The sequence below is a fragment of the Balaenoptera ricei genome, chromosome 2, assembly GCF_028023285.1.
Source record: "Balaenoptera ricei isolate mBalRic1 chromosome 2, mBalRic1.hap2, whole genome shotgun sequence".
NCBI lineage: Eukaryota > Metazoa > Chordata > Mammalia > Artiodactyla > Balaenopteridae > Balaenoptera > Balaenoptera ricei.
In genome coordinates this window covers 16140375-16156789 of record NC_082640.1, presented here as the reverse complement: position 1 = coordinate 16156789, position 16415 = coordinate 16140375, and the positions used below count along the sequence as shown (strand labels likewise).

Sequence of the window (16415 nt, the reverse complement as noted above, 5' to 3'; positions counted from 1 at the left end):
CTGCTGAAGTTGGAATTTATGAATCAGCATTTTTGTAGCAATCTCAGAAGAGTTGAGGTTTATATCATAGCACGTTGAGTTAAAATTTTGACACTATTTTAATTTTTCTAAGCTGATATCTTTATAACTTCTGAAGGAAGTACTGAATGATTGGACCTTTATTCTTTTTTACATAAGCTGAATATTAAAGTTTGTTTTTATGCTTAACTCAAAGATAAAACAAAAAATATAATGAAAATAATATTGGAGTTATCTGAGGTTTCCAAGTACATATTAAATGTAACTGGCTTTTCAGTAATGGCAGACTTTTGAGATCAAAGTTTAAATGCATAAATTTTTGAAACCTAAACTTATCATTTCTGCATATCTGTTATCTTGCTGCTATGAAAATACACAGCTGTAGGTCCAATAATTTTAACATATAAGATATTCATTATGGAGAAAGATACAAAGTGTTCTTATGAAATATTTAAATATTTATGCAAACTTCATCTTAAGTAATTCTTAATAAACAAATATATATTGCTCATATTTTTGAAAAGAAATTCTGTCAGAAACTTTAAGCTGAAAGAGACTAAAAGGAGTCAGTCTTTGTTCCTAGCATCTTATTTACACATTAACAATATCTATGCAAAAAACCCTGAATTACTATGCTGTATACCTGAAGCTAACACAATATTATAAATTAACTATACTTCAGTAAAAAAGAAATACTTTTGCTCTATCCCATGAAAACAAAACAAAACCCAGTATCTAGTTCAGTGCTGATCCAAAGAACTTTCTGTGTTAATGGAAATTTTATCTATACTCTCCAGTATAGTAGCCAGTAGCCACATGTGGCTATTGAACAGTTGAAATGTAACTACTGAAGTGTAGAACTGAATTTTAATTTAATTTTAGTTAATTTAAATTTAAATAGCCCTATGGAGTTAGTGACTACCGGTTTGGACAGCAAATAATTAGTTATTTGCTATACAGTCTTTGATTTCTATCTCTCCTGCACTCTTGGTGTTAATTAACCATTGCTCTTGTTAGAACCTCAAGGGATATTAATACTTGGACATTGTCTCACACTAGACTAGCAATGTATGGTTGTTTCACTTGCCAGTATTGTATACCTTCAGAAAGCTAGCAATTCGATTGGAGAAAATGAGATTCATTTCCTTTAATTAGTGCTTCTTTGATTATTAGAGCAATTCTTCTATAAAAATTAATAGATTTTTAAATTTATTCTTTTAAATGTTCTCTTCTATTGTGTATCTTACTGTCTGCCTGACATTTCCCTTCATGCATTCCAATGACTAATTTTAGTAGTTAAAAAACCAAATGCAGTTATAGCTCTCATATAAGTAGTGATAACACTTATTCTTTTCCTTGAATATTAAAGTAAGCGGACTGTGAAGATGACCAAACAACAAGTTTGCAGTCAGGGACATTGTCGGTGGTTAAATGGGATGCTTTCCTCAGATCATGGGTCGTTTCTCAGAGGCCTCAGTGGATCTAATGTGCCCATCACTCTTATGTGTGTGGGTCAAGCTGATCAAATAGGAACTTTGTTCTTAGTTGTTATTGGCTTGCTCTTTAAACAGACATTTTTCTTAATAATTCTTTAATCTCTATTATTCTTTTTTGGGTCTTTTTGAAGAGATTGTAAGCTCACAAATTGTTCTTTGTTTTTCCCTGAAGATTATTTTTGAAGGGACTATTTTGAGCCAGAAAGGTTTTATTGGGCTCGATCAGCTCTGGGTCTACGCCTGTGCACAGGCCCCATCCAGACAGCTCTGCTCTGCAGATGAATTCCCTTGTGCCAGCGGCCAGTGCATTGCCCAAGAACTGGTCTGTGACTCTCAGCAGGACTGTTCTGATGAGAGTGACGAGGATCCAGCGACTTGCTGTAAGTAAATTAATGGTTTACTCACTCTTATGCTCACATTCATGACTGTGCTTGGATTTAAGAGTCTTTGTCTTGAGCAAGGTACATTTAATTTGTATGAAGTAAGATGAATGTACATTCTCATTCTGACGCCATTAGTACTACTCCTTGTGGGCATCTCTATGCTAACATCTCTATGATGTTTTGGTGCTTTTTGCTAACACTTGAAATCTCTCTATTTGTTCAACAAATGAATAGTTGTGATTAGTTGTGTGTGTGTTTTGATTAAAGAGGAAAATGGATGGGAGAGGGAACCTATTTGTACTCTGCTCTTTGGAGACATATATTATGGATTGCTAACCTTTATTAATTGTAGGGCTTTTTCCATTCTGACCAATCATGTAGGAAGCTGTGGGGAAAGGGTAAAGAGGAGAAGGGCTGCCATGGCCTTCCAGACAACCATGGTGACATAGAAATCATGTCAGCCATGGTTGGTATTCATGACTAGGCAAGAAAGCCCAACAACTTCATTTCAGACCGTTTATGGAGAGTCTTTGATAGGAGTAATGACGAGAAATTCCATTACTATTCAAACCCAGTTGTATTAGAAAGGAAATATAATGTAATTTACAACCTACATGATGGTTCTCATAGGAGGTAACTTAGCAACTAAGATATTTGTGTCTCTTTAGAAACGAATTAAGACTACATGCATCCAATTTTTATGTCACAAACAAGAGGGTTTTTTAATTATTAAAAATTTGACATTTATTTTGCTGCAGTGTTTTATTTTAGTGATATATTTTGTTGAGCAAGAGAAGAGTATGGCACTAAGATAAATGTCACCTTTTTAATGAAAATGCTTCTGCTGATGGGCGAGTAAGCATTTTATTAACAGCAGTGGACTGGGGTGTAGAAAAGAGAAGATGGCAAAGCAAGCGAGAAATCTTCTGCCTGTTTGTTAGCAGGAATTCAATTAATTCCTCAGACACCTGGTCTTAACCATAGATTTAAGCAAAATAATCTCCTTACCAATATGATCTCTGTGGATATTTTCGGTGCTCTCTTTTTGTTCATTAAAAAATATGAGGACCATTCGTTTTCTCTAATGTGAGTGTCACATTCCTCTTTATGCTTCATTTAAATGCTTTTTTACAGACAATTTGGTTCATTTCTTTTGGAGAAATTCACCTTTCTAATGGTTTGTATTACTCTCAATTCCAATAACTGAAAGTAAATATATTTCTTATCTTTTCAATTCTACATATGGAAACTTAGCTTCTTTTCTCCTTTTTTTCCTCTGGTGAAGACTCTCCTTTTAATTGGTTTTCTTAATCGAATTCCACCTAGAGTATTGGTAGATACTTTAGCATTTGATTTTGGACATATTTTCCCATTTCTCCTCCTTTATTGAAGTTTTATTGATTACTTATCTGGCATTTTCCCCATAGGGTATATCTTGATACCATCCTGCTATTTCCTTTATGTGAATTCAGGGACAGATGGCTGTGCTTATCAACAGATAGTGTTACTTCTTAGTCTGATAAGTATTCCAAATAATGTAAGCTCATTTGGCCAAAGAAAACCTGTCATGCTTGCTTGAGATCAACTTTATATAAGGGATATGACCAAAAAAAAAAAGGTAGCCATGTTACATATTACAAAATATCCATATACTTTGATGTCAGCATGAGTATTTCATGTAAATATTTGTACAATCATTTTTGCTTTGAGGAAATTATTTATATAGTAATTGAATTATTAGAATTAATATAATGTTACAATATTTTCTGCACTAAAGTGTTTAACATATTGTGCATATATACACATGCATACATATGTTATTACAAATTAAGAGGCTTTCCTTTGAAATTTAAAACCACTTTCAAACATTTTCCACATACTTTTAAATTTATACTTTACAAATTTGAATTTGTTATACAAATTTTTCTTAAAAATAGAATTTTAAAGTTCATGAAGCACAAGGAAAATGCTTTTATATCTTCTTTTTATCCCAGTATAGGATGAATCTCTAGAATGGTGTAGCTCATAGATATAGTTTGAATACACCAGGAGTACTTACCATATTCTGGAGACTCGGTAAATATTAACTCATGAATATTGTCAGATGGTATCTGTAGTCTGTGTGATTTTTGCAAAAGGCACATTCAGGTGTTCTTTCTTTACCAAGTTCCTCTTACTTTTATACTATTTTGACAAATGTAGTTGGTTGAGCCTGTAGCCTAGTGCCTTTTCAAAAGCAGTTAATGGTAAAGGGAAAATGGTTTTTGCTAGAGTTTGCTATTATAGCGTTACTTCCTTGACCAGCAGTATCAGCGGCAGCATCTGAGAGTTCCTTTGAAATGCAGAACTTCAGGATATATAACCCAGCCTTACAGAACCCAGAGTTTCATTTTAACAATGTCCCAGGTGATTCACCTGCATATTAAAGTTTGAGAACCACTGTGCCTAAAAGACTTCAGAATTGAAGAGATGGCTGAGAGAGAAAACAGGTGACGATAAAAAAAAAGTAGTTTTAAGAGGCAATTGGAGGCCTTTCATGATAGAAACAAAATTCCCAGTACTTCGCTAATCCCTAAGGGCATCATTATAATTCCAAACAATACATTTTAAAATAGTTTTATTAAGGTATAATTATTGTACGAAAATCGGCACAAAATCAATGTATACAGTTTGATTAGTTTGGACATATGCATACACCTATGAAACTGTCACCACATCCTTCACCTCCAAAGTTTTCCTTGTCCTCCCCTGCCCTCCCCCCGCTTTTGTAGTAAGAACACTTGACTCAAGATTTATGTTCTTAACTAGGTGGGGCTATGCATATGGGTGCCCTGGAAGCCGAGGTGCTGGACGGTTGCATGTACCCGGGTTGCGCCCCCGCGCTAGGATCCTTACCCCTATCCGCTGGCAGCCAAAGCCAAGGGCGCGGCTGGGCGGGGCCGCTGGCGGCACCCAAACCGGCGCGACCCTCCCACTTCCTCTGCACAGCCTCGTGGTCTTTCCGGGGCTACGGTGAGCTGAGGGCCGCCGGGTGTTTCCACATCTCCCAGCGGGCACGGTTCACGGACCACCTGCCGCAGGTGAGGCCCCGCCTCCCCCTGCAGTCAGCAGCCTCGATGGGCCCTTGCAGGTGAACACGCGCCACGACATCGCGGTGCAGCCCTCGCTGGGACAGTGCATGGGGCTGTGCAGACCCGCGCCCCCCTGCCCCTGTGATTCCGGACCTGAGGGTGCGGGTGCAGGTGGCTCGGCCTCCCCCGCAGGGCACCCAGGTTGGGGGCCTCCCCGAGCAGGGCATCCCCCCAGGGCGGTGCCCCGGGACGCGTGCGCTTCCCGCGCTGTCCCGAGTCCTTGCCTCCCGCCGCAACACCTTTCTTGAAGGGGCCGAGAGGGCGAGCGGAGCTGGGGGCGCCGGAGGGAGAGGGAGGGCCACCATCTCTGACACCCCGAGGCAGGAGAGGTGTCGCCGAGGAAGGCGCCCCAGTGGCCGTGGTCCCTGGAGGAGGACACGGCCCGGGCCATGGTGCGGGTGATCTGGGAGCCGCGGGAGGCCTGGGGAGGCGTTCTCCCAGGAGCCCGAAGCAGCCGCCGCCGGTGGCGAGGCCCCAGACGGCCGTGACCGTGACCGAGGCGAGCCGGCCGCTGCGGGAACAGGTGGTGGCTAGAGCCCGGAGCCAGCGAGGAGCGCGGCGGGCGTTTCCAGTTCTTAGAGCAGGAAAAAGGCTGTGATTACTGCAAGGATGGGAAAGTGCAGGTGCCAGGTGTGTACACCGCGCTCACGAGGTTTACTTCAAGCAGTTTTGTAGAACTTGTCCGAAGTCATCTAACCCTTACCGAGTGGAGGATGTCACCTGTAAAAGTTCTAAACAGTCTAGACGCTCTTGCCCGGTAAAACTTTGCCAATTCCACCCTAAAAGGCTCCATCCTCACGATTGGTGCAGGAGATGCACAGGAAACGCCTGTCCTCCACAGCACCTTCAGCCTCAGATACGTAGTTCACATGAACATAAAAAAGGCCCTGCTGAACCGGTGTTAGTGGCAGACAAGTGAGCTTTTTTTCATGCTCCTCCTTTCTGCTTCTCCCTTCTCAAAATACTTCACAAAAGGCTGTATTTTTGACAAGTATTAAGTTTTGCAAAAGTATTTTAAAAGCATTAAGTATTGCAAAACAATTGACCAAAAAAGTACATAATACAGTATTGTTGACTATAGACATTACCTTGCATAACTGAAACTTTATACCAACTGAACAACATATGAGTTTGAGTATTTTAGATACCTCATATAAGTGGAATCATTATGCTAAGTGACATAAGCCAGTCACAGAAGGACAAATACTGCATGATTCCAAACAATAGATTTTTGATCGTTATTAACATGATCCTGTATAAAATAGGGACATTTAAGAATAAAATAAATATGCAATATATTTTTAAAACATTTCTAATAAAATATAACATGTGCCAGACATATCTAAAGGTATACATTGACTAGCTGAACAACTTACAAAGAAAATATACTTAATGCTTACATGTAGACACATGCTACAACGTGGCTGACCCTTGAAGACATGCTAAGTGAAATAAGCAAGTCACAATAGGACAAACATTGTATAATTCTTCTTACCTAGAGGAATCAAATTCATAGAAATGGAAAGCAGAATGGTGGTTGCCAGGGGTGAGGGGAAGAGAAAAATGGGGAGTAAGTGTTTAATGGGTATGGAGTTTGGATTTGGGATGATGGAAAAGTTCTGGAGATACATGATTGTGTTGGGTGTACAATAGTGTGAAGGTGCTTAGTGCCACTCAACTGTACACTTAAAAATAGTTAAAAAGGTAATTTTTATATTAAGTATATTTTACCACAATAAAATTTCGAATATATATATATATATATATATCTAATTTTCAATCATAACATACTGAAAAAGACTGTGTGTATGTTCCAAAAAGGATGGCAGGATTGACAGATGTGTGTTTAAATCAAAATCATTTGGACAATTCCATGGGGAAAAAAGCTCTTTTAATTGAATAAATAGGAGTTGTTAGAGCATTTAACCTGCGAATATAAATTGTTACACTTCAAAGTAGAAGTTGGTACAATATTCAAATGAAAGAAGCTTAAACCAAGAATCCAGTGCAATGCATTTAATCCTTACTGTGATACTGTCTCTGGATGTCTTCCATATTTTGAAAAATAAATATTGAATACTAAAAATACTTCCTGAGAATAAGGGAAATACATGTATATTTAGTGGAGAAAAGATCCTTGTGGGTTCTCAATAAATATTAACAAAATGTTTATATATTATAATCATATTAAAGCCTAATATGTGCTTATTGACTGGAACATTCCCATACAAACTTTTTTCTTATGTAATAGAGAACTGATTTACTTCCAAACTGGAGAGTTCATAAATATTTTAATTTTCATGATCCAGAATTTTCCTCAGCTGCCACAATGAAATTCTTTTTCTTCTGCCAGTATGCTTCAGTGGTTAAATATGCAAGACAAAGCTTTGTCATAATTTAAAAATATTACTCTAACTGATGAACTCAGTGAAATTTCACTAAAATTATGAACTGTGGCATATCTCATCTTCTGATTAGAGATGATGAAATGTGTTTTGTAGTCACAGAAATTTAAATAAAAGAAACCACATAATCAAAATCACTGTTTTTAATGAATACATTTTGTTTATATGAATACATGATTTTTTAGATTTTGTAAACATTTAACACATGTGGTTTCATAAGACATTTATTAGAATGCCAGAATGTGTTTGGCCCTCCTGGTTTTCTTCAGATATTTATAACTTCACCTTAAATGTTTTGAATTATGTAGGGGAAATATTAATGGAAGAACTTCAGCTTTGGTTTGAAGCTTGACTTGTATTTTATAGTGCAGTTAAGTTCTAGAATATTTAGCTTTAAAAAATGTCCTTTGAAGTGTACTGGAACGAATGTCTTTGGTAAAAACACCTGAGAAGTTCACCAAGATTTTTACAGAGGTGATTGCACCATTTTGCTTTCATATATCTTTATAGTGATGGACTTTAAAAATTAATTTTCATTTTTCAAAGGACAGTGGTGTTTAGTGTTCTGTGGAAAGTGCAATGATTGACATTTTAACTGATAAAACATCCAGGTAATGAAAGAAATGGTTTGAACTTTTCTCCTAAAGCCAAATTTCAACATTTATTCAATCCAAAGTTATTTTGTCTTGAAATCTTCTTTACATTTTTGCAGTTGAGTGACACAGGCACAGATGTGAAGAGTCTGCGGAAGGGTTTGGTGATGCTTGGGTGACTTTGACTTTCCATTTCCACACTCACTGGTCTTATAGCTATTTCACACCATTGCATATAACAATAAGATTGTTATCTGCATGGACTTGCTTCCTTTGTGAATTAATATATAATTTATTGCCCAAACAGAGTCACTTGAGAGGAAAGAGAGGAGAGGTATTATTATCCTTGGACAACGGGTGTAACCTGGGACAATCCTGGGCCAACCCAGATGGAAGATTTTCTATTCCAAGGATGTGTGCCTTTAGGAATTGAGGGTACCCATGGTGGGGGAGGTGGAAGGATTCCTTGACCAAGTTCACAACCAAGAATTTGCAACTTATAAGCACATTTCAGAGGTCAAGTATATATTTCAAATCTTGTCTATTTCTACATTCTACCAACTGACTTAGAAGAGCTGGGAGGTGGCTTGGCAGGTGGCAAAGTTCACAGAGGACCAAAGACCTAGATGAGAGGATTTCCTGGATGCCCAGGGAGACAGTCACAGCTAGGTCATAGGTTCTTAAGACTGTCACAAAACAGAAGAGGCTCTCCTTGGAGCATTAACTTTTTATCAATAACAGTATCTTATCAACTCTGTAGCCAGAGCTGTGAAAAGGAAAACGTCCAGAAGCAATAGATTTCCAGCTAAGTACTATGTGGGTGAACAGCATCTCCTTGTCATGTTGATTCACCATTAGGTGATGTGCAACAGTTTTTCATTATTATTTGATAGTTAACTTGCTTGTTTTTATTTTTTGGGAAATATATTTAAGGGGAAAATAATATTTGCTTGTAAAGAAAAATATCTTTCATTATATATCCATTATATGACTGTCTAAACAAGCATAGCTCTAAGATCTATATGTTTAATTTACATGTAGAGAAAATTTAAGTCGCCCTGTCACTTGCAAAGTGCACTTCAGTGTTTTAAGAGTTGACAACGTTAGTGATGAAATATCTGGTCATGAAACCAGGCATCCATTTTTATAGAAATTTGAAGATCCTTTGATTATTAAGATATAGTGAGCTTATTCAATATGCTGATAAAATTGCTCACATTATTTAAAACTGAAAATAATGGTTCAGAGCAAGCATACAGTGAAGCAGTCTTTTAAATTTTGAGACAGAGTCCCAGGTGCAGGGAGGCTTCAAAGTATAAGCTTTGGTGTCAAACAACTCAAAGCTTGGATATTCCATTTACTAAAATTTACCATAGGTGAGTTGCTTAGTGCTAAAGTTTCAAAAAGAAAATCTTTTGGGGATAATTACGCTTGCTGTGTAGGGCATTTGTGAAAACAAATGGTAATATATGCAAAATACTTGACACATACTTGGAGCTCAGTGGGAACACATCTATTATTACTTTTATTAAAGATGATAGAATTGTGTTGTTAGGGAGCTTGTCAAAACTTTAGGTGTTTTCTGACCAAGAATTATTTTGTCCTCCCATCTGTTATGAAAATGTGTCTGCATAAAGAGGAATACCAGGAAATACGTTTTAAATTAATTGTATTAATTTATCCCCCAAACTAAGATAGGCTGATACTATGATTCTTATTTCAGGAAAAGAAAATTTAAACACATAAAAGCTAATTTCTTGAAAGCACAAATCAAGTTGTTAGAACTTCTGGTGTATGGCCCAGTCCGCTGAAACTTTTGTTTTTTCCTCACTAACTTGGTGAAAAAGCTAGGAAAGGTGCTTAGGAAGCTTACCCCAAATCCCAACTTTCTCTAGAAGTCGTGCTTTGTGATAAATGTAGGAACTTAAGTATTTTTCAACTTTTTAGTTGTGTATTAAGAAGGGGAAACAAAGCAAAGTTCAAAATATCTAATTTACCTGCAATGCAAAGTGGCTAGGGATTTTTTTTTTTTTTTTTTGAGAAACAAACTAGCATAATAGAATGAATTCTAAGGTGCTGACCTCAAGCTCTTCAGGTGTCTAGAATTAATTTAAATACCATCCTTTCAAATTTTTTTTAACCATCTTGGTGGGTGAATCTTTTTCATCTTGGCAGGTGAATTGGTTACTCTCTGAAAAGCTGTAGAGTTTCACCCTGTGTCATTAAATGCAGTGGAGATGGCCAACCAGGGTGGAATGTGCCAGGCTTGGAGACAGAAGAGTGTAGAAGGGCAATGCCTCACACAGCACATGGAACACTTTGTGAGGCTGGAAAAAGTAAAACTACTCTGATGATCAGGAAACATTCTTTACGAAGTGGAGTGACAGTTCTGACTGCCTAAGTGGATTGGCTAACATAGAGTCAATGTTTCCCTGCTTGCTTCCCCTTCGTTTCTCCTTACCAGTTTTCTTTTCGTGCATAACAGCAAATCATCTCAGGTGTGGCTTTGAGTCTGGTTTCTGTGGCTGGGAGCCACTTCTCACAGAAGAAGATTCACACTGGGAATTCGTGAAAAGGTTGACGAGTGTAGACCGCCATCTTCCTGATGCTGAGAACACAACAAACACAAATCATGGTAGGACATTTTCCTCTTTTTTTTTTTTTCTTCTCCCCCAAAATTGTTGTCTTTCTTTCCTGTTGTGGAATGATGATACTATGTATTTTCACTTCTATATATAGACTTTATAAATGGAACTCTGGTTTGTCTTGCTTTAAATTGTCCTGATCAACTTAATAATTTGTGCTTAATTGAGTTTCCTGAAAGGAGCATTGTTTTAATAACAAAACTTTTTGTTACACTTTTTAAAAGGTTGGATTGAAGGCATGAAGAGGGGAAAAGTCTTCTGGTAATTTTCTCTAGTTGTCATGAATCATGTACAGTAGGGTGGTCTTCTTTTTAGAGCAATCCAAATTTCATAAAACAGAAAGAAAAATAGTTTAATCCTTTTTCTAAGAACAGAGAACAGAGAGTTAGCACTATCTTTAAAATAAATCTACAAATACTTGAATGCAATGTAATCACTCTTATGGCTTCTTTGTAATAAACAATCTTACTTCTTCCCCATATATACTTTTCTTTTTTTTTTTTCTCATTTGTATATTTATTCTTTTTTTTTTTAAACATCTGTATTGGAGTATAATTGCTTTACAATGGTGTGTTAGTTTCTGCTTTATAACAAAGTGAATCAGTTATGCATATACATATGTTCCCATATCTCTTCCCTCTTGCATCTCCCTCCCTCCCACCCTCCCTATCCCACCTCTCTAGGTGGTCACAAAGCACCGAGCTGATCTCCCTGTGCTATGCGGCTGCTTCCCACTAGCTATCTATTTTACGTTTGGTAGTGTATATATGTCTATGCCACTCTCTCACTTTGTCACAGCTTACCCTTCCCCCTCCCCATATTCTCAAGTCCATTCTCTAGTAGGTCTGTGTCTTTATTCCCGTCTTGCCCCTACATTCTTCAGGACCTTTTTTCCCTTAGATTCCATATATATGTGTTAGCATATGGTATTTGTTTTTCTCTTTCTGACTTACTTCACTCTGTATGACAGACTCTAGGTCCATCCAACTCATTACAAATAACTCAATTTCGTTTCTTTTTATGGCTGAGTAATATTCCATTGTATGTATGTGCCACATCTTCTTTATCCATTCATCTGTTCCCACTACTGGACATATACCCTGAGAATACCATAATTCAAAAAGAGTCATGGGGGCTTCCCTGGTGGCGCAGTGGTTGAGAGTCTGCCTGCCAATGCAGGGGACACGGGTTCGAGCCCTGGTCTGGGAGGATCCCGCATGCCGCGGAGCAGCTGGGCCCGTGCGCCACAATTGCTGAGCCTGCGCGTCTGAAGCCTGTGCTCTGCGGCGGGAGAGGCCGCGGTGGTGAGAGGCCCGCGCACCGCGGTGAGGAGTGGCCCCCACTTGCCACAGCTGGGGAGGGCCCTCGCGCAGAAGCGAAGACCCAACACTGCCATGAATAAATAAATAAATGATTAATTAAAAAAAAAAAAAAAAAAAAGAGTCATGTACCAAAATGTTCATTGCAGCTCTATGTACAATAGCCAGGACATGGAAGCAACCTAAGTGCCCATGTATACTTTTAATCAGCAGTACAATTTTTACATATCCCCTTAAAATAGAGCAACCATAACTACATATGGCATTCCAATAAGGCTTTGTGAAGCTCCAAGGAAAACAGAAGGGTTTTGTTCTGTTTTTGTTTTGTTTGGATAACATTACAAAGGTACATTAGTATCATATTAACTTAATAATAAGACAACTGTACTGTAGATCCTCTTTAAGCTTGTATAACCCCACTTGTATAACCCCGTTATTATATTTGTTTCTCCTTTGAGATTTCCAAAGAAGTATGTGAAAACTAACAGTGTTGACTGTGTCTTTAGCCACTGGAAATTGGGGTTAGTTGGGGAGGATGTTAGGGGATGGGAGGGAGACTTTGGCTATCTATCCGTTATCTAAAACTATAAATGCAGCTTATTATTTAACAGTGGAGTGAGATCTTAATTTTTGCTTTTGTGCCAATGAGTCTTATTTTTCCCTTAAGATTCTGTGACAGGTTGGATTAAATTTAAAGTTTATGATAGGAAGGAGACTATTAATTATTAGAACTATATGTATTAATAGTACATTTCCTCCAAGCTCATATAATGTTTTTTTTTTTTTTCCTTTCTCAAACCAGTTATTGAGTATATATCATATTACTAGAGTTGGGTGTACACAGGTGGAAGAATATTTGGGTTGTTTCTAAATTTTGGTGATTATGAATATTCTATAAGATTTGCCTACAGGTTTTGTCTGGATATAAGTTTTCATTTAACTTGAGCACTCTTTCCAATTCCTATGTATAATTAACATTTCCACTCTGGTTAGTGAAAAGACCCTACTATTGCTGGCCCTTTGTGACCTTGGGGCAATGTTTCAGCTGCCCCTTTTAGAAGGTTTTCCTCCAGCCTCAGCTCAGGTAGTTTCCTTATATCCATGCCCTGGTCAGTACTCAGGTGGAAATTTGGGGGGAACTCTCTGGAGATCTCTGGAGCTCTCTCTCTTTGCAGCTCTCCCCTCCTGGAACTCTGCTTTATGAACTATAGCCACTTGAGTCTCCCCGAGGTGCTATCTTTTCAACTTGAGGAGACCACCACACTCCTCCTGGCTTCCCCCTCCCTGAATGGCAGCTGGAAACGCGGTTTAGGCAGTAAGCTGGGGAAATTGTATGGCTTAGTTCATTTGTTTCCCCTCTCAGAGATCGTTATCCTGTGGTTCTACATTCCCATTGTCCTACATTTGAAAACTATTATTTAGTATATATTGTTTTGATTTCTTTGCTACTGTTAGACAGAAGACTAAATCTGGTCCCTGATACTCAACCTTGCCTGGAAACAGAAAAAGCCTAATTCTTTTTGTTTTTTTGCTTTATTTCTTTTGTCTGGATATGCCATTATATATCTAGCCATAATCTTATTGAGTGACAATATTATGACAATGCTGCAAAATCCATACTTATATGCATTTTCTTATATGGGGAACTTTTATTCTATGCAGTAAATGACTAAAAGTGAGACTCCTATTTTTTTACCAAAAGATATGTACTTTCCCCTCAAATTTTAATACTTAAAATTCCAGCAGCAAAAAAGAGTGCTTTTTTTCTATTTGCCTACCATCAATAGACATTATATTCTCTTAATTTTTAAAAAACTATGGGTATAAAATGATTTTTCGTGTGTAACCTTGATTTGTCTTTCACTGAAAAATGATTTTTCAGATGTTTCTAATTTTTCAATTTATTTAGATCTTTAATTTCTCTAAATATTTGAAGCTTTCAGTGCATAGACTTAAAAATATTTTGCTAGTATTTTCTTAGGTTTTTAATATTTTTGCAGCTACTGTGTCACCTTTTAAAACCTTATTTTTTTTGGTTGCTGTATATATAAGTGCAATTATATTTTTAAAAACTGACCTTGTATTCAATGACCTTGTTAATTTTTTTTATTATAGTTAAGAATTTATAAATGTTTCAAATTTTCTGGGTTCATAATTACTTTGTCTTCAAATAATGACAATTTTACTTCCTTCTTTCTAAATCTTAAGCCTTCTGTTTTTTTCTAGTTTTATCGCCCTAGATAGGACTTCGGAAAAATGTTAAATAGAGCTTGTGATAGCTGCTGTACTTGTCTTGTTCCTATTTAGGGGAAAAGCTGTCAGTAATTCAGCCTTGAATGCTGTAGATCCTAAAAGATTGTTTTGTTTCAGATAAAGATGTTTCCAAGCATAGCACAAGGAGATCAGCTCAGTGCTTTGTGTCCACCTAGAGGGGTGGGATAGGGAGGCTGGGAGGGAGATGCAAGAGGGAGGAGATGTGGGCATATATGTATAGCTGATTCACTTTGTTATACAGCAGAAACTAACACACCATTGTAAAGTAATTATACTCCAATAAAGATGCTAAAAGAAAAAAAAAGATGTTTCCTTCTATTCATAGTGTGTTAAGTTTATATATATATATACACACACACACACACACGTATGTTAGCATGTTAAAACTTGTCACATGCTTTTTTCAGCATATGTTGTGATAATCATATGATCATGATATTATCCTTTTTGTTTCTAATAAAATGAATGATTTTTCAAATATTAAACCATCCTTGCATTCCTGATCCAAACCTCCTTTCGTTGGTTTTATTTATGATTTCTTTCTTCCTTCTTAATGGTAATATTTGTGATATTTTTACCTAAATTCATTATAAAGTCGTTATAAATGTTCTCACAGCATGTAAGGAGTCCCTTCCGGGCCATTGTATTAAGGGGGCCCATCCGAGGTTGAGGCTGGCCTGGAAAGCTTAACATGGAGAGACTGACCCCTCCATTCTTTTTTATTTTATTTTTTTTTATTTTTGAACTTTATTTTATTTATTTTTTTATACAGCATGTTCTTATTAGTCATCAATTTTATACACATCAGTGTATACATGTCAATCCCAATCGCCCAATTCATCACACCACCAACACCACCCCCCCCGCGGCTTTCTCCCCTTGGTGTCCATATGTTTGCTCTCTACATCTGTGACTCAACTTCTGCCCTGCAAACCGGTTCATCTGTACCATTTTTCTAGGTTCTGCATACATGGGTTAATATACGATATTTGTTTTTCTCTTTCTGACTTACTTCACACTCTATGACAGTCTCTAGATCCATCCACGTCTCAACAAATGGCCCAATTTCGTTCCTTTTTATGGCTGAGTGATATTCCATTGTATATATGTACCACAACTTCTTTATCCATTCATCTGTCGATGGGCATTTAGGTTGCTTCCATGACCTGGCTATTGTAAATAGTGCTGCAATGAACATTGGGGTGCATGCGTCTTTTTGAATTATGGTTTTCTCTGGGTATATGCCCAGTAGTGGGATTGCTGGATCATATGGTAATTCTATTTTTAGTTTTTTAAGGAACCTGCATACTGTTCTCCATAGTGACTGTATCAATTTACATTCCCAGCAACAGTGCAAGAGGGTTCCCTTTTCTCCACACCCTCTCCGGCATTTGTTGTTTGTAGATTTTCTGATGATGCCCATTCTAACTGGTGTGAGGTGATACCTCACTGTAGTTTTGATTTGCATTTCTCTAATAATTAGTGATGTTGAGCAGCTTTTCATGTGCTTCTTAGCCATCTGTATGTCTTCTTTGGAGAAATGTCTATTTAGGTCTTCTTGCCATTTTTGGATTAGGTTGTTTGTTTCTTTAATATTGAGCTGCATGAGCTGTTTATATATTTTGGAGATTAATCCTTTGTCCGTTTATTCATTTGCGAATATTTTCTCCCATTCTGAGGGTTGTCTTTTCGTCTTGTTTATGGTTTCCTTTGCTGTGCAAAAGCTTTGAAGTTTCATTAGGTCCCATTTGTTTATTTTTGTTTTTATTTCCATTACTCTAGGAGGTGGATCAAAAAAGATCTTGCTGTGAATTATGTCAAAGAGTGTTCTTCCTATGTTTTCCTCTAAGAGTTTGATGGTGTCTGGCCTTACATTTAGGTCTTTAATCCATTTTGAGTTTATTTTTGTGTATGGTGTTAGGGAGTGTTCTAATTTCATATTTTTACATGTAGCTGTCTAGTTTTCCCAGCACCACTTATTGAAGAGACTGTCTTTTCTCCACTGTATATCTTTGCCTCCTTTGTCATAGAGTAGTTGACCATAGGTGCATGGGTTTATCTCTGGGCTTTCGATCTTGTTCCATTGATCTATGTTTCTGTTTTTGTGCAAGCACCGTATTGTCTTGATTACTGTAGCTTTGTAGTATAGTC

General features: G+C 37.3%; 1 protein-coding gene across 1 annotated transcript in view; it reads left to right on the top strand.

Moving 5' to 3' along the window:
• The window catches only part of MALRD1 (MAM and LDL receptor class A domain containing 1), a 600449-nt gene that overhangs the window by 74364 nt on the left and 509670 nt on the right, over positions 1–16415 (top strand). The window contains exons 10-11 of the mRNA XM_059909182.1: positions 1687–1894; positions 10512–10661. Coding sequence (XP_059765165.1) covers positions 1687–1894; positions 10512–10661 — 358 coding nt within the window. The remainder of the gene's footprint in view (positions 1–1686; positions 1895–10511; positions 10662–16415) is intronic.